Here is a 19,269-nt window from a genome sequence, read left to right as displayed (position 1 = left end):
GTCCTCTAGGGGCCTTTTTTCCTTTTTCTTCCTAACTGAGATCTGAGCACAGTTCCAGCAGAGCACAGACTGTGGAGAGACTAGGCCAGCACGTAGTTCCAGCAAAGCCCATAGACTGTGGAGAGACTAGGCCAGCACGTAGTTCCAGCAAAGCCCATAGACTGTGGAGAGACTAGGCCAGCACGTAGTTCCAGCAAAGCCCATAGACTGTGGAGAGACTAGGCCAGCACGTAGCTCCAGCAGAGCCCACAGACTGTGGAGAGACTAGGCCAGCACGTAGTTCCAGCAGAGCCCACAGACTGTGGAGAGACTAGGCCAGCACGTAGTTCCAGCAGAGCCCACAGACTGTGGAGAGACTAGGCCAGCACGTAGTTCCAGCAAAGCCCACAGACTGTGGAGAGACTAGGCCAGCACGTAGCTCCAGCAAAGCCCACAGACTGTGGAGAGACTAGGCCAGCACGTAGCTGACAAGGGCATTTCATCTGTAGGGAGAAACTCAGGAACTCTGAACCACACACTTAACTCATGGAACAGGATGCACATCCACAAAACACCCGGAATTCTAGGCCAGACACTGCTCAGAGGTGGAGCGCTTGCCCAGCACCAGGCCCCTGCCTTCAGAAAACAAGACACCTGGACTCCATCAGCCAAAAGCTACAAAACTTCCAAGGAGCCGAGCCAGATCCTGAATGACAGTATCGATCAATGTGGTGTTTCCCACGAATAACAAACAAAGAGGCTGGTCTTGAAGAACTACAGTGATGGTGGTGACAGCCACTCTGTGTTTCTGTGCAAGTACAAGGAGTATGACCACTGACTGACTGGCATCGTTTGTTTGTTTTTCCCCCACTGAGAGATTTAGGTAGAACGCTGCATGCTGCTGTAAGTTCCTGCTGTGGGGGCAAAAACAATGTCTTATGGCTTTCACGATGCAGCGTGCGCAAACAATATATTGTAGTGAGGAAGTCGCCACAGCGTGACTCACTCAACAGGAATCCCGCTTTGACAATTTGGATTGGTTTTCTTTCTTAAGACATGAAGATTTCATTCAAGGGGCCCAATTCTCAAGCAGAAGGAGAACTAGTAAAACACTGTGTGCCAGAACAGGTTCTTCAGTGACATGGGCAGAAGGGACTGTGAGAGCAAGCCCAGGGTCCAGACCTGGGAGGTGCCCGCAGACACCACGTGTGCCACGTGGAAGTGAAGATTTGAGGCAGGCAGGGATATGGGCCAGAGGAAGAACAGTGACTCCCGGGATACCGCTGTCTGTCCAGGCTGTTTAAACTTCATGCTATAAAGAGCTGCCTCTTCCGGGTGTGATGGCACTCACCTTTCACACGGGCTCTGGAGGTGGAACACGGGCCTTCACACTTGCACAGCAAATGCGTAACCCACTGTGTTGGTGAGACCAAACTAGACACACTGGGAGGAAAACCTCCGTAAGGAATGGCCTCCACCAGGGAGGCCTGTGAGCATGCCTGAAGTACAGCGGCATCTTGTTCCTCCCAGAGACTTGAGGTAACGGCCTTAGATCGTAGCTTTGGTGTGCACTGGACCCTTATGAGGAAGAGGAGGGGCTCACTCGGGCTCTCTCTTGGGTTGCGTCTCAGCATCCTGGATTGCAGACCCTTTGAGGCCACACCTCCTAATGATACCACTTCTCTCTGGGGGCTGTTTACTTCAAACCATCACACAGGCCTAGCCCACTGTGGGCCTGAGGTGTGTAAGAAAGGTAGGCGGGCACGCCAGGGGACGAAGCCAGGAGCCACCGCTCCCCCATGGTCTCTGCTTGAGTTCCTGCCTGCAGGGTCCTGTGCTGCTGTCTCTCAATGACAGGCTGTAACCCACAGGTGAAACGAACCCTCTCTTCCCCACACTGCGATTGCTCATGGTGGTTTCCACAGCAACAGAACCTGTATTCTGTCACCCAGTGCATCGTCTTTCCAGCCCAGGCTTTTACTTGGTACTTATGCTGGCTGGTTTTATGTCAAGTTGACACAAGTGAGAGTCATCTGTAAGGAGGGAACCTCAACTGAGAAAATGCCTCCATACAACTGGATATAGGCATCTTTCCCACTAGTGATCAGTGGGGAAGAGCTCAGCCCATGGTGGGGCGTCACCCCTGGGTTCTATAAGGAAGCAGGCTGAGCAAGCCATGGGGAGCAACTAGTAAGCCACACCCTCCACAGTCTGTGCGTCAGCCACTGCTCCAGGTTCCGTCCTGACTTCTTGAGGGATGGGCTGCGATGCAGGAGTGTAAGCCAAATAAAGCCTCCCACATTGCTTTTGGTCATGGTGTTTCATGGCAGCACAGATGACATATGTGACCCCACCACCTGCACGGCACAGCGCAGTTCCAGGCGGGGTAAGGAGAAAGCTCTCCTGTGTGACCTTGGATTTGCACAACACAAGTCCACCACTGTTCCTCCCTCCCCCGCCATGCCGGGTCCTCATACGTCAGCTCCCTCTTCAGACCCGCTGCTCTGCCTCTTTCCCACCTAAACTCACAGCAGCTGCTCAGATGGGCAGAGAGAACACTCCAAACCATTCAGCAGCCCATGAATCCCTGGCTGAAAATGCATCTTCCCCGGAACTCCTAGGAACATGGCGCTTGCCTTGCTGAGGAAACAGACCCAAGAGCGGTTTTGGCTTTACTAGCCATGAGCATCATAGTCTGGAGGATGCCTCAGGCCAGGCTGCCTGCTCCAATCATGCCTGTCCACTCCTAGAGCTGCACAGGTGATTGGCTGGCTGGCTGATCAGTTATGGAAGCCAGCTTTTCGCAATGTGGCCTCTCAAGCCAGTTTTTCTGCCCCATTAGCAAAGCACTGGTTCTGTGTAGCACTCTGTGGAAGGGTTAGAAACAGTCATACGCATCCAGAAAAGTTCAAGGGTGAGCCAATGGCATTCGCTCTTACACTGTAGATTGACTTGCGGGAAAGGCCTCGTTTACTTGTCCCCTGTACATTAAGACACTGCCCCATATACACCAGAGAAGCTCTGACAGAGGGCAAAGGAAAAAGGAGGCGGGCTCAACTGGGGAAGATGCTTTGGTAAGGTTACCACGGTAACTGAGGACAGTTTGACACTTTCCACATGCACTGATCCCCTACGACCACCCTTTTCCCTACCCACGGTCTCTGGCTCTCACAGTCTTCCACTAGAGACAGACAGGGCCAAGTTGTGAGGTTCAGGGTTACAGAGTATTGAAAGGGACGGGGAAAATGGATGGCAGCTCTCAGGACTCCAGAGCCAATGCCTGACCTGGCGGGCACTCACGGGGAGGCGCCAATGGAAACCCAGAGGAGTGGGCCAGTGGATGCCCGGACAGAATATGGGGCCAAAGGTCACCTTGATCATGAGGCATGGAGTTAAAGGTCTCTGCGTTTCAAACCAAACAGCTACTCTCTGCCAAGCTTCCTACTTGTTGCAAGTAAGTCACAGGACTTAGCTGATGGCCACATGGCTCTAGGAGACACAGAGATAGCCATCTTGGATACAGTCCCAGTGGCCTCTGGGAATCTCTCTCTCTTAAATATCAATCAAAATTCAACTTAGTCAAATACAGAGAATATATAAAGTCCTTTCCAGAATGTAATCTATCTTCTGAAAGGAAGTAGAAACTGTAGGGTAAGTTTAAATTTAATTATCTGAATTATTATAAAGATCTAAGTAGCTCTTCACAGGGAGAAACTGGTGGACAGCTGAAGTGAAAATGTAACATTTCTCCCTCATTCCCAATAGAACTACTTAAAGAGAGTAAAATCACCATTTTTCTAGTACATTTTAATGAGGTTAAGAACCTGGATCCAAGCTGATAGGGTAGGCAAGATTTTAAACTATAAAATCATGACCCAGTTCTTGGCCAAGGTCTAAATAACGGGGAACATTTACTGGGCGCACAAGCCCCCTCCCCCCGGAACAAACAAACAAACAAACCCCGCCTCCCTCGAAGCTCGCTGCCTCCTCCACTCCCTGGCCGCCCAGTCCACGTGCAGTTAATGAGTGTGTGGCGCTGAGGCGGTATCGAGACTGAGTCACCCACTCGGCAGCGCCGGTTCCACTACTGATGCCACCGATAATCTGGAGTGCGTCACACCTGCTCCCTGCTCCGATGGGAGGCGACCGCACTGTCCTAACTACACCACAACTACAACTACAAGGCTACTGCACCACGAACTGCTGAGCTGCTCCGACGGCTTCGAGGGCACAGCAGCTGAAACTCTTGGGTTGCTTCTCAGACTATCAAATGACCATCAAAAGAAAAGAGACGAATGGGCAGGAAGGGGTGGGGCGGGCAGGGGCGTGGGAGGGGAAAAAGTACTGACTCGCAGTCTTCCCACGGCCAGGAGGGGCGTTCCCTGAAGGGGAAACAAGCTCCAGAGTCAGCAAGGCTGTTGCCACAGCCCGCTTCCCACACCGCCCACACAGTGTCTCGGTTTCTGTGCCGCGCAGAGAGCCAGGGGAAAAGTCACTGAGATAAAAGAGAGGGAGGCATGGAGGGGGAAACGTTTGGAGGGACCAGCCCGCTCCCCTTTCCTCTGTTGTGTGCCATATGCGAGACCCGTTGAACCTAAGGACACTTGGCAGATGCAGCCATTTGGCACTTGCTGTCCCAAATAAGCAGACCGTGTGCTGCTCTGAAATATGCAGAACTGCATGGGGGGGCGTGACTCAAGGCAAACAGACCACATTCCATCCCCACAGCAGAGGCAGGACAGGTGAGCGAGCCCACGGCTCAGAGGGGACTCCCAGGCGAGCTGACTGCCAACCAAACGTTCTAGATTAAAGGAAATGGGCTAACGATGGGAGTCTGTGGATTAAGGCGGAGAGGCCAGGGGACCTGTGGGAAACACTGCCACTTGTAAAAACCCCTGACTCCAAGGTGCCATCAGGCCAGAGCCACAGCTGTTCTGCTTTGGTTTAAAAGTAGCAAATCTAAAGAAAAAAAAAAACAAGACAAAACATAAACTTGATTGAAAGGACAGAGAAAGCCACAGGTGGGATTTCCAGGAAGAAACACGAGATGGCAGGTTAGGTTGACAAGCTGTCAAATGAGAAGTCTCTACACAAGAGCTCATTGTCTCCCAAGGGTGGCAGAGGGGAGGAAGGATAAAAATTCGCTCCACCTCCCCTGAAAAAAGAAAACACATAACTCAAGCAACAGCACAAATGGTGTCTAAATAGACAGGGGTGCCCGAAACTCGTTCCACAGGATAAAGGTTTCACTACCAAACCGAGGCTTTCTTCAGGTGCCAAGAGTCTCCGCGGCAGTCAGAGACACCTTCAGCCGGCCCTCGCCCCCAGGCGCATGCTGAATAAAATGCTCATATTGTTACCGTGGTTCTAAAGGCCCGCCATGGCTCGGAGTGTTTCAGTTCACAACTAGACGGAACCTTTTGCTTGGACACTGCAGAGGGCACACGCACTGAGACAACTAACATGACAGCAAAGCCCCAAAGCCCTAGCTTTAAAGAAAGACACCCAAGGAGAGATCAGCCTTGCCATGGTACCAGGACAGCCGCCTCACTGAAGTGATCTAGGTATTCTTAACACAGACCAACGCTTAGGCACCTTGCTCGGTGAAGACATGCCACTCTCTCTTTGGTGGACGTGTTCCTAAAATTTTCACTTGAATGAGTGTGCTGGTGTGTGCACCCAGAGGCCAGAGGAGGGTGAACTATTTCTGCTGTCAACAAACACTCTGTCTTAGTCCCTCGAGACAGGGTTTGTCTCGGAACCTGGAGCTAGCCCAGCAAGCAACAAACCCTAGAAACCCTGTCCGTCCACACCAGTGGTACAGATGTGGTACAGATATGTCCGTCCACAACAGTGGTACAGATGTGGTACAGATGTGCACAGTCACACAAGGCTTTTGCCATGGGTGCTTCAATTCACACATGAGTCACCTCCTCAACCCTAAACAGATGTTTTAAACTGAGCAAGAGAAAATCTTTGTGATCAAGTGGATGCTAAGCAGGTGGCTGGCTACCTTGAGTGTCCCTGGAGGCGGGAGGTGTCTGTCTGCAGAAAACCCATGGTCTGCCTAGGCTCTGACACTCACTTCTTTGTGTAACTTTAAGAATATTTATTATCTAGTATATGTGTGTGGAGCTGTGGAGGTCAAAGGAAGCTGGGGGGGTTTCTCCTTCCACCGAGGGGATCTGGGGGTTGATCTCCGACTGCTGGGCTCTGCAGCAGGCAACCTGCCAGCTAAGTCACCTCACTGGCCATGGCCTTTCTTTTAAAAGTAACAGTGTTTCCTGATGGTGTCCCCACTTAGGCGGCCCAACAAGTACATACCCACTTCAGCTTTAAGTCCCCTGCCCAGTGGTTAATTACAATTACAAGCATCATATGTGACTCATTTCTTTCTTCCCTCCTGCCCTCCCCTTCGCACTGGAAATTTAAAGTTGTGAAACAAACCAAACCTGTCCCAGCTTAATGCAGCCAAACATGGCACCGCCTTATTTTAATATCACCGATGGACGCTTCACTAGAATGGAATCCCTTCAAATGTAAGCAATGTGTTCAGTCCAAACACATAAAAAAAAACACTCTCACAATGAATTCCAAACATTATGCTTAGACAAAACAACAAACTGTCATTAAACTCAGAAGCTGTGCACCCCACAAGGACACACAAAACATCCCAAGTTCAAGTTACCAGAGTGGCCACACCCCTTTTACAGCCTCCAGCCTTGATGGTCCCGCCCCAGGAACTCCACTAGCTCTTGCCTTGACCAAGAAACAAAAGGAAAGATGTCACTCCACCTAAACACAAGAACCCTCACGGTAAAGCTCAAGGTAGGCGTCAAACAGTCTTAATCCTCTTTATTTTGTAACAGGAGCCTTTCCATGACAGAACACTTGTGATCCGGAACAACCTTCTAGAGCCCCGTGAGTACCTTCGCAGAGCTTCCATGCTACAGCCAGTGGTCAGCGGAAGCTTACACTCTGACCCCACAGGACACTGTGCCTCTGACTGTCCTTGCCCATGCCCTGTCCATGCCCTCAGCCTAGGCCCTGCAAGGCAAGAAATGGAAGGAAGCTAACTGGAAAGAGATGAAAAGTGTGTTGCAACTGATCTGTCACACCCATAGATGGGTCACAGCATGGAAAGTTGCCTTCCCATTGGTCATCAAGCAGCCTGGTCACACACTGAGACTAATTAGCCACCTTCCTTCTAGAGAGATCCGACTGCAAGTCACAAAGAGCGTCAAGGCCTTTGCAGCAGGGTGGTGCAAACAGACCCACAGCCAGGCAGCCTCAGGCCTCTGAAGGCTCACCAGGCTCTAAGCAACCCACCCCAGGGCCTGGCCCACGCCTGGGTGGGAGCTCTTTGGCGCTGGTAGTTTCTGAGTGGGACATGTGAATGCAGCCACAACACAGTCTACCTTGAAGGCTGACCATTTAGATCGGCCCTAGAGAAACTTCCTGGTTAGCAATTGTGTGTCCCCGGGGTCCATCGCGTGCTTAAGTAGTGTATTTAATACTCACGAAGACCACATCTATAGCAGACAACAAAGAGATCTCGAGGCGTGCTGCTGCCATCTTCCCCTAGCTGGCTGTCCTCCCCTCCCGGGCTGCCGATAGATGACCTTCCTTGGCGCTGCCGTCCAGGACCAGTTGCTTTCCGATTTATAATTTCCTCTCCTCTGCAGCTGACTGTCATCCGATGCAAACTTATTTCTCGGCAGAGAAAGTGTTCTCTAGAGTAATTTCTATTAGTGAGTTCGCCATGCTGTCTGTCCCACCAGTAACAGCAGCTTCAAATAATAACATCCAGCCCAGAGCGATTGCTGTCCACTTCCGGGTCTAGCCTTGCTCCTCGGGTGCCTGGTTTCACCACGCCGAAACATGACCCTGGGAGGTCTAAGCACCGCTGCATGGTGCTGGGAGGAGTGTGAGTATGGCGAGGGCCAGCACAGCCTGAGTGACAGCGACACAGAGGACTTGGTTCTCCCTCTCTCTTCTTCCCACTACTTACTTTAGATCTCTAGGATTCTCCCTTCCTATCGCTAACCAATCTCAGTCCTGCCATAAATACTCAAGGTTTATGATCCAAGCCAGATAAGAGCAGACTCTAGGTCAGGAGCTCCACCAGACCCACAGTTCTTTCCTCTTGCTGGAACTATTGCAGAACAGAGACCTTGACTGAAACTTCTGTCTCCAAACTTGACGTGTAAAATAACGCACACATTTCCCCCTCAACGTGGTGATGCTATACTTAAGGTCTTAGGCTACTCCCCAAAAGTCCATTTAACACATGACCTATGTGGTACAGTCCGGAACCCCAGACCTGGAGTTAGGAGTTTGCAGCTAGCCTTGCTAGTAGGGTCAGCCCCTAGCTGGGTGAAGTCTGGCTCCTGAAGGGGGGGCCTGCAGGCACAAGGGAAACGTCCATACGGTCGAGTGCACGCCCACTTTGTGTATGCCTGCCCCTCACATCCCGTCTTCTCTGGGTGAGAGGGCCCGCATGTCTCTCCCTACAAACCTACACTCCAGCTCCTTGTCATCTGTGAAGGTCCAAATGCAGATGTTGCCGCTTCCTGCTGAACGATGGCCAGTAGCCCAGCGTGGCTACCCAGTGTTGAGAAGAATCGGAGCTGCTGCCCACAGGAAGGTCAATGACTGAACTGTAACCTGTCCATAGACGTCTAAGTCTTTAGAAAGGCATCCAGCTGCCAACGAATGTCTTTCACTATGCAGTCCTGGCTGGCCTGGGACTCGCTATGTAAACCTGTCTGGCTTCAAACTCAGAAGGTTGCCTGTCTCGGCCTCCTGAGTGCTGGGGTAAAAGGCATGTACCACCATGCCCAGACATTCCTAGCTTTCAAAGCAACTTCCCTTCCTACCTGTGCTTTAAAAACAAACGGCTTTTCCCTTAATGTTTCCATGGCACCAGCAGGTTCCAGCTTACACCCTTGAGTCGTGTGTGCACAGGCACCCTGTGAGCTGAGCCCAGGCTGGAGCCGTGTTTTCCCAAGAAGCACATTCATGATTTACCTTTGCTTGTTCTCAAAACCGTGGCATCAAATGAAGAGGCAGAAGCCCACAAACAGGTAGGGCTCAGAGACAGATACTGGACCAGAGATGTGGATTTACTCATGCTGGCATGCCAGGCAGTGTATGCTGCCACTGGAAGTCAGAGCAAAGGCATGCCACACATCTCCCACCAACCTGACGTTTGTGGGAGACAATCAGGAATTAACATATGCTGGGCTGGGCTGCAGTACAGCTCTGGGTGCGCACTTGCCTAGCAAACATGAAGCCCAGGGTTTACTCCTCAGCACTATTAAGACAACAATGAATTAATTTAAAAAAATGAGCATGCCTAAGTGAGAACGAGAAAGGGAGCCATTTAAGAAGGTAGATACTTTCATAAGTAAGTAAACAAAACACCCCAACTCTACAGGATTCTGCGCGCACACCTAGTTACTCTAGCTCCCTCGAGGCAGTAATTACGTTAAGTATGAAAACAGAAGCATGGACTTGGCTAGGGGGAGCAAAGGCCTGACTTGCTGGATTCCAGCACACGGTGAAACCGATGTCTGCTATCAGCTTCAAAAGGGAGCAGCCTCATTAAGAAATGGCGCGCCACCATGTCCAGGGGTAGGAGAGGGCTGCACGCAGACTCGGAGTGGGTAAGGAGGGAGCCGGCTCTGCCTCCGTGCTATGGGGGCTGGAGACTCTCCTCAGGGAGCCCTTCTCCCTGGTGCAGCGCCCTGTCAGTCTTCAGCACACAGCTGGCTGTCCTCACCTGCTTTTCTCAGCTTTCCTTACTCCCACCCTTGGGTGACGCATCAAGCAAACAGAGGTCCTGCCCATTTGCAGGTCCTTCCAGCCCAGATCTCCGAGGCCCTGACAAGTGCTTATTAATGCCGGCCACACCCATCAGAGGCAGAACCGACCTCATCAGCCTTTTGCATTTTCAATGGTAGTAAAGGTGTAATAAACAAACAGACAGAACGCCCCCCTCATCTGCCATCTAGGGCCTGACATAGGTCACACACAAATTGGAACAGAGAATTCAGCACAGGGTTTCTTTGCTGCTCTTCCACAGGTTCCCAATGTGAAGCAGGAAGTGCTTCTCAGGGGCCTGAGGCCAGGAGCACCCAGAGGGCATGGCTGGCTCCTCTTACCTGGCTTCTTAGAAGCCAAGCACTAAGGTCTATTGCCGTTTTAAATTTCAAAATAACTGAGACAAACATACAGGAAGTGGTGGGCTTGTTTCCCTCAGAAACCCCTCTAAAACTTAACCCAGTACCCAGTGCTCAAGACCAAGCAGTTGGCTGACATTTGGAGGGAGTGGTCTGGGCTGGCAGGAGAGCTGACACAGCCCCCAGAGTTTCCTGCAGGCTGTCTCGTGGGGTGGAAGGGAGTCCTCTGCCTTAGATAGAACCACCATGGTACAGGGCACAGGAGAACCAAGAACCTCATTATTTGAATTCTTTTCATTCTTTTTCTCCTTCCTTTTTTTCCTTGACACAGGTTCTCACTATGTAGTTCTAGCTCTGGCCTGGAACTCACTATGTGCAAGAGGCTGGCTTGGAACTCACAGAGATCCACCTGTCTCTGCCTCCCGAGTGCTGCAAGTAAGGGCGTGCGCCATCACACCCAAACACATTATTTTACTTTCCAAAGCAACTTTAAGAAAAGAAATTGAAGCCCTGGTAAACAACCCTAAGCTTCTAATATAATATCTTATCCCATTAATTTAAAATTTTTTCTCTTTTTGAGGGGGAGTAGGCATGAAATGCCGGGGATCAAGCCTGGGTTTCAGGCTTGCTTTTAAGGGCCACAATCTCAATAAAGACTAGAATTCTTGCTGAATAAATAGAGGAATTTTAAAAGAGGAGAGGGTGGAAAATGGCAGAAAGCTGATCAGACTGTGCATGGGAACCCTGGAAGAAAGAAAAGCATTACTAATCTCGTAACAAAGGCTTGTAATGGATCTTGCCGCAACACCTGTCCAAGAATTTCTGGGGTTTGCTCTGATTTTTAAAGTAACTAGATGCCAGAACTCTGTACTTTTTGGTTTTGCTTTTCTCAAGACAGGGTTTCTCTCTCCTGGAACTCGATCTGTAGAGCAGGCTGGCCTTGAACTCAGAGATCCGCCTGCCTCTGCCTCCCAAGTGCTGGGATTAAAGGCGTGCACCACCACCACCACCACCACCACCACCACCACCACCACCACCACCACCACCACCACCCAGCAAAAGTCTAATAATTTTAAGGAAGAGAATGGAGAGACTGCCACGGGAAGGGAGGGAGCTATAACTTAAGAATATGCTTTCCTGTCCCTAAGAACCCCTGAGAGGCCCCAGAAAATCATCCACGTGACCCTCTGACTCCGTGGCAACTGCGCACCGTAGAATAGGCAGAAGACGCTTCCACGGTTGGGTCTGTAATGGTGGGGAATGGGCACTTCGGGTAACTTGGCTTTGCCCCTTCTGCAGGAACCCCACCTGGCTGAGGGTGGTGTTGTGCTGGGCCTCACAACACTGTGAATGGGGGCAGGACAGGGTGTGACTGCTACCCTGCAAACGAGGAAGCGCAGTCACGTGAGGACAGCAGGGTGGGCCTGGGGGTGACATAGGAGGCACTGGCCGGTGACAGCCCAGCCTGGAGGTTTCACATACTGGTCCCAGCGTTGAGGGATGGCAAGAAAATAAAACGCTGCTTTGGAGGAGGGTGGGAACTGAAAGGGACAGTTTCATAACATCCAGGAGGGGAAAAATGTAGAACTGCCGAACACATCAGCTGTGAAATCGCGAGGTTCCTCCCACTCCTCTAACAGCTGGAAGGGACACACCCTGGTGTTATGAAATACCTTTGCCTCATCGTTGATGTCCCAGGTGAAGGAGATGGCGTTATAAGCAATCTCTTCAATGTTGCTGATGGTATTGAAGCTTTCTTTGTAGTCGGCTACAGGAAGCAACAGAAGAGAAAAAGTCACAACTGTTCTGAAGTGCGATCATAGCGGACCAAGAAATACTCAGTTGGCTGCATTATCCTCTGAACAATTTGAACAGCATTTTGTTGTGTTGACAAAATAAAGGAGGCAAAAATAATCCCAGGACTCTTTTTTCTTTTTAGTAGAGGCAAGCTTAGATATAGCTAATTCCATATCATTGGGTCAAAATCAGGAAGTTTAAGCCCAAAAAGTTTAAGCAATGGTCTTAAGGTCCCAAAATTGATATGTGGAACCAAGATTAGAACTCAGTTCTTGCCGGGCGGTGGTGGCGCACGTCTTTAATCCCAGCACTCGGGAGGCAGAGGCAGGCCTGGACCGACAGCCCCCAAAACAATACAGAGAAACCCTGTCTCGTAAAAACAAAAAACAAACAAACAAACAAAAAAAACCCTCAGTTCTTCTAAGATGGGTGTGGAGGGACTGCCTATAATCCCAGAAATTGGGAGGCCAAAGCAGGAAGATTTTGGTGTGAATTCAAGGACAGCTTGGGATATGCAATGAGTTTGAGATCAGACTGAGCCACATTGAAAGACCTTGCCCTAACAAAGAGAGACTCAGCTCTTCTGGTTCTTACAGAAAAGAGAGCCAGAAAATTTCACAAGGTAAAGATACAGGAGCCCCAGGTGGATGGCCACTTGTGGGTAGATGATGGGAGGAAGCCCCAGGTGGACGGTCGCCTGTGGGCAGATGATGACAGAACTCCCAGGTACATGGCTAGCATGTGTGTAGTTCCGGGTTCCGTCCCCAGCAGAGAAGGAATAAGAAATAGAGGCTCAAAGTGAGATACTCCTGTTAGCTGGCTAATAAAGTTCCTGGCTCTAGTCACATGGCAAACCGACGCCTGGCACAGGCCCCGAGAAGGAAGTGAGGACGGAGCCCTGATTCCAGGAGGCACAGGACACTGCCTGGAACACATCTGTGGCTGGCACCAAAATCCAAACGCTTTCGGCAGGAAGGTCATCATGGCCAAAAATAATTGGATCTGGCAGGCAGACACTCGAACCTGCGAGAGGGAGGTGGGCTCCTGGCCACTCACCGATGTCGATGCACCTCTGCTTGGCCGTGTGCTGCCGGGAGTGCCAATACTTCCAGTGTCGTAGCTGGTCTTCCCTGCTTTTGTCCTCAGCAAAAACCACCATGATCACGCTCTGGGAACGAGAATGCAGCTTAAGGATACAAGGGGGTGAGCAGTTCCAGGGAAAGTCGTTTGTTGTTAGATCTTACAGTTAAGGCTTAAAGCAACTCTGGGGGGGGGCAGGGGGAGGGTACAGAGATCACTCTCTCTACTTGGTGCTCTCCCAGGGGACCAGAGTTCTGTTCCCAGTACCCACATCTGGCCTCTTACAACAGCCTGTAACTCCAGTTCCAAGGGAGCCATGCCCCCCAGCACACACACAGACACAGAGACACAGGAATGAAAGTAAAAATAATCCTTGCAAACAGTCCATCAGCCCTGGCACCTTCAGGCCTGTATGCAGTGACAAGGATCTGGAAGAATTAGGGCCTATGGTCACCTGACAGAAGCTTTTCAGGAGAAGAATGGAATCAGGTACAGAACTTACTCGAACTTTGCTGATTGGGTGGTGGATCCCTTCGTTGCTGCTTACTTCCTTTAAGGTGACAGGGTAGAACTGGCCTTTGTTCAGGTATGTCATAGTGCTGTCCCCTTGCTTCTGCCGAAGTGACTTTGAGGCTTCTAGGGTATACTCAAAGTTGTTCCTACAGGACAAAGAAGCAGCAGGTTTGGGGGCCAGTCTTTGGAAGCTTCCAGCACACACCTCAGAGTGTGTGTGTGTGTGTGCGTGTGTGTGTGTGTGTGTGTGTGTGTGTGTGTGTGTGTGTGTGTGTGTGTGTGTGTATGTAGGTTACTGAGACAGAAGAGCACCAGCAAACCCCCAGCCGACTGTGCCATGTAAGAAGTAGCACTTGTCCCCTTTTCTTGATAAATAGGATCCTAAACACAAGTGCTTGATGGCCAGAGACTCTCAGATTGTGGGCCACCAAATATCAATTACAAGTTCTATGACATAATGTCAACAACTAGACATTTGGATGCTTGGGCTACAAATGACATCAGGAACTGAACAGGTGGTGGCAGGAACCTCCCTGGGCTTGCTGCCAAGCTGGTCTCTATGGAGCAAAGGTTGCAAATGGGCTCGGAGCACAGCATCCGGTCACTTGTCTGCCAGCACTCTCTTGTAGCTTCCCCCTGCAATTTGTCTCAAGGCAGGTTCTCCATGATTGCCCATGTCTTCTATTACTTTACACAGCCACTCAGAACTTTCCTAGACTGGAAGTCAGCCAATTAATTACACCTATGCTTTTAAATAAAGTTTTATTAGAGCATAGCCTTGCCACTCATTTATGGCTTATCTGCTGACCTCCTTTTCATTACGACAGCAAAGCTGGCTAGTCACAACACTAGAGAGACTATCTAGCCCACAGAACCTAAAATATTTGCTATCTGACATGTCACAGAGAAAGCTTGCCAGTTCTATGCCAAATAGACCATAATGTTTGTGAGTTTATGATCTTTGAGCCTTGGGACATACTTATGAAAGGAAGTCTAAATCCCACAAATCCAGAAAACCAAGGGCTTTATATTTACTGATATATTTATTTACCTATCAATCTATTTATTTATTTAGTATGTGTGTGGTGGTCAGAGGACTACTTGTAGGAGGGTCCCTGCCTCTACTTTGTGGCCTCCAGGGATTGAACTAGGATCATCAGGCTTGGTGGCAAGCGCCTTTACCCACTGACCCATCTCACTGGACCTTTTTTTAAAAACTACAAAATATGATGCAGTTAGGCACATAAAATAAAAAATGAAATCTTAAACTTTAAAAACAATCTTGAGATGTTTATATACGCCTCATGAACCTAGAAAATACTACTTCCAGAGTAGGTCACAATTTTGTTAAGCTAAAAACAAGTTGCCAGGTTAAGAAAAAAGGTTACATTTGTTTATCTTACCATTAACAAGGATAATAAAGTCCTTTGTCCACTTAATTTACCCACAGACTATCTGCTATCTGCACACTTTTGGGGACAGATGGCCCTGGTGATCTACGTTAATCCCCATCCCTTTCCTTCAGATCCCATCCCACAGACAGGAGCCAGGGAAGGAAAAACACCACCACCAGGAGCCAAGGAAGCCGAAAACCAGAGTCCTGCATCAGATCACCACAGGAAAAGCTCCCTACCCAAGGTGAGGCCACAGCTGGCAGAGTCACAGGAAGGCGAAAGCACACCAAAGCCACCTCAGGTCTGTCAGGACCAATGCACCAAAAAGAGAAGTGACCACAGAGACTGAGGATCCAAGAGTCAAATGAAAAGACAACTATTACCCAGAAACACTGTCAAACACATAGTCCTCTGAATTCATGCCCGGCATCCGAAGGCTCAGGTCCGAGGGAAAGAAGACCTGAAACAGCAATGCAGTGAGCCACGACCATGTAACTGTCACCATGGTTACCAAGGACCAAGGTCTGATATGGACGCAGTGTGTGGCATACAATAACCCACAACTCTAACAATTTTAGATCTATAAAAAAATTTTAAGAAAAGTTATAAAAGGTAAATATCAGCCTGGAGGTGATGTCTCGAACCTTTAATCCTAGCATTCGAGAGGCAGAAGCAGGCAGATCTCTGAGTTCAAGGCCAGTCTGGTCTACAGAGGGTAGTTCCAGAACAGCCAGGACTACACAGAGAAACCCTGTTTTGTAAAAACAATAAATAAGGCAGGCGGTGGTGGCAGAGGCAGGTGGATCTCTGTGAGTTCGAGACCAGCCTGGTCTACATGAGCCAGTTCCAGGACAAGCTCCAAAGCAATACAGAAAAACCCTGTCTCAAAAAACCAAAAAACAAGAAAACAAAAAACAACCCAATAAATAAATAATAAAAAGTAAATATCTAATTCTATAAAGCACTCATGTGAATAACCACACTACACACACACACAAACACACACACACAGTGCCTAAGATCCACTAGTTCCCTTCCCTTATCTTTCCCACACATCACATGTTCCATGTTCAGAGTTTTGAATCTGCAGTGAAAATAAAAGGGCAGGAGTCAAGTTTGCAGCAGGGCTGAACAAGTCTGCTCCCCTTTCCTGGACAGTGTCAGTTCCTACACCGAGAAGACCCTGCAGGGGCAGTAAGACCACCTCTAACCCCCTAGTGCCTGTCTTCCCACTCCCCGGAATCATAGAACGCCCCGATGACCACCTCCAATTCTGTATCACACCACAAAACAAGCAGCACCCAGTGACGACATGACAGCTGCCACGCTAGGCCAGCTCGGGAGCTCGCTAGGGTCTAGGACAAAAGGTGAAGAAACACTGTAGGAACTCAGTTGTGGTCAGTGGAAGATTATGCAGGGCTTCCTTTCTCTCTCTCCCCGGCAAATCTCTTAGTAGAAACCATAATTGTTAACTCAGCTGTTGGTAAGATTACCCATGTGCCCTTGATGATAATTTTTGGATTTGTAGGTTTAGCTTACAAATTATACCTATGGGCCTTTCTCTTAAAAAAAAAAACTAAACTTTTTATTCCTGATCCACTTGCTCTGGGCTAAGTTTCAAGCTTACATAACCAGGAAAAGGTGGAACCCAATCCTTAGACAAACACGCTGCCGTCTTAGGAAGATGCTTTTGTCTTTTGTACCTCCTGAACGCCCTCCTTGAAGGTCTCCGAGAAGGTGGAGTCTGGAGTCCTCCGCTGAGCATTGGGCGGCTGAGTGCTGGAGCTGAACTGGTCGGTGTTGAGGTTGCGGTCAAACACCACCACGCGCTCGGCGGGCTCTGGATGGTACACTGATTGGGGGATTCCCACAGCAAAGCCGTGCGGCTGGATTTCTGTCTTGATGGAGTGGGTAGGCATGGTTGCTATGGAGACAGTGACTGTTGTATCAGGAGCTGTCAGGTGGCCTCTCTTATCAGCACCCAGCTGGTTGCCGTGGGGGAGGACAATGTTGAAGGGCACGTTTTTCAGCACTTGCACTCTGTTCTCTCCAGTGGAAATGAGGGGCTGCTCCGTCACATTTGGCATGCTGCTTCTTCAAGAAAGGAGAAAGGACATTGTATTTTCAACCTTGGTGCTGATGCAGGGCTTTGATGCTTTGGGAGGAGCAGGTACTGGGGGCTCGACCACGGCTTCATGAATACTGAGCAATGCTCTGTACAGACCAGCCATCCCTCTGATGGTCTGGGCTCCCCACAGTAGCCGAACACTCGACAGAAGTCAGCTAAACGGGGAATGGAGAAAGGGCCCATTCCCTGTGAAGACTTCACAGCCATCAGTCAAGCAAAATCCAAGGCGAAAGCACAACTGCTCTGAAGGGACCCAGAGTTTAATATTTATGTAATATGAATGTGTAGTTTTAAAAATCATTTTAATATATGCGTATATGTGTTTACATGTGTACATTTGTACATCTCTCTGTGTGTACATATACAGGTGTGTATGTGTATCCATGTGTGTACACCTCTGTGTGTGTACATATGTGTGCACACCTCTGTGTACATGTACAGGTGTGTGTATATGTACACCTCTGTGTGTGTACATCTCTGTGCATGTAGAGGGATGTGTGTGTGTGTGTACACCTGTGTGTGCATATGTATGTGCACACCTGTGTGCATGTGTAGGTGTGTATGTATGTGTGTACAGTCCATGAGTATGCATGTGTGTGATATGTACACAGCACCTGCTGAGGTCAGACATCAACTCCATGATGCATTCTCTTCTACCTTTTCCAAACCTTCCACCTGGTTCTTTCTGTGGAAAGGACACAAGCTGTCACTCTAGCCCCAAATGTGGAGTGTTTTGTTTGTCTTTCTTCCTGCTTCTGGGGACAGAATCTGAGCCCTGTTGTATGTGCTTGGCAAGTGTTCTACCACTCAGCTTCCCCGGGCCATGAATGTATTTTTAAAGCTCTCTGAAGTCTTACAAACTGAAAACGTCAAGGAACAAAACAAAGGCGATTTTATACATCTCAGGTTCGGAAAAACTATTCAAACTCTGAACTGTAAATTCACTCCTGAGGACCGACCCTAAAGAAAATGGCAGGAAGCTGAGGCAGGCCGGTTGGAAGCTGCAGCCAGCCGGGACAACCTGAGACCCATTCTCAAAATAAAGGCTTTTCCTGTGGCTGTGTCACATCAAAAGACTGGACACGGCTGCAAATGCAAGTACATTTTGAGTTTATTTCCAGACTCTCCAGCAAAAGCGTATAACATAAAACATGAACTAATTCTAGCATGAAGAAGAGGGAAGAGCACCCTCACCATTACAGCTGTTGAGGCTGGCAACGAATACATGCTCACTCCTAACATTTCTCCTTTTATCACGCTTGGAAAGGTTCATGGCTAAGAGTAAAAAATAAAATCGATACATAAGCCAGTCTCCAAAACAAAATCATGACGTTTTAAATAGCAACCTGGAGAATATTTATGAAACAAATTACATGGAATAAATGTACACTTCCAAAAACTATCTGCAACTGTAAGCGCAGCAGCCACAGTAAAGAAATAATTGTCACAAGTGTGGAATATGAACTGCTATTCATCCCTTAAATCAATTTCTGTCCCCTTCCCCTGCAAGATGGGATTTGGCTGTCATAGCTCAGGCTGGCCTTGACCTCCTGCTTCAGACTCCCTAGGATTGCTGGGATCTGCTACCATGCCCAGGTGTTTTACTTTGTATTAGTAATACATCATGGGTCAATTTAATTTTTTCTTTTTTAAAAATTTTATGTGCATTGGTGTGAGGGTGTCTGATCCCCTGGAAACCAAGTTACAACAGTTGTAAGCTGCCATATGGGTGCTGGGAACTGAACTCGGGTCCTCTGGAAGAGCAGTCAGTGTTCTTAACCATTCATTGAGCCATCTCTCCAGTCCGACATGGGTCAATTTAAAAGCTGTTTTTAGGTATGCACAAACATGTTCATGCACACATATAAAATAAATACATCTAAAATGTATCTTTTAAAAATGTTTCAAGGCCATAAGGTTGGGTTGTAACTAATTTACTAAAGTTTTAACCGAAAATGTCTTCAAAAGGAGTTTGGACATTAACTCATTGAGTTTTACTCAGGCAACTATTCTAGAGTCATTGGTGTCTTTGTTTCTTGTTTTGCTGTTTTGTTTTCTTTTTGCAGATCTAGGGATTGAACCCAGAACCCTGCCCACGCTAGGCAAGTGTTTCATCACAGATCTGCACCCCAAGTCTTGCTTTGTCTGAAGCAGGATCTCCCAAGAGCCCAGGCTAGCTAGAACTTCCGTGCCT

At 49.0% G+C, this 19,269-nt stretch overlaps 1 protein-coding gene across 2 annotated transcripts in view; it reads right to left on the bottom strand.

Annotated features, from left to right (window-relative positions):
- Positions 1-19,269, bottom strand: part of Grhl1 (grainyhead like transcription factor 1) — a 44,633-nt gene that overhangs the window by 19,591 nt on the left and 5,773 nt on the right. For both annotated transcript variants that reach the window (XM_005082006.4, XM_040730732.1), the window contains exons 4-8: positions 16,651-17,041; positions 15,331-15,407; positions 13,543-13,699; positions 13,017-13,128; positions 11,837-11,931 (exon numbers count right to left, since the gene is read on the bottom strand). In XM_005082006.4, the coding sequence (XP_005082063.1) occupies positions 11,837-11,931; positions 13,017-13,128; positions 13,543-13,699; positions 15,331-15,407; positions 16,651-17,041 (832 nt within the window). The remainder of the gene's footprint in view (positions 1-11,836; positions 11,932-13,016; positions 13,129-13,542; positions 13,700-15,330; positions 15,408-16,650; positions 17,042-19,269) is intronic.

Source organism: Mesocricetus auratus, unplaced genomic scaffold (genome assembly GCF_017639785.1).
Source record: "Mesocricetus auratus isolate SY011 unplaced genomic scaffold, BCM_Maur_2.0 Super-Scaffold_100024, whole genome shotgun sequence".
Taxonomy (NCBI): domain Eukaryota; kingdom Metazoa; phylum Chordata; class Mammalia; order Rodentia; family Cricetidae; genus Mesocricetus; species Mesocricetus auratus.
Note: the sequence above shows the minus strand (reverse complement) of the source record. Positions and strands in the feature narration are given on the sequence as shown.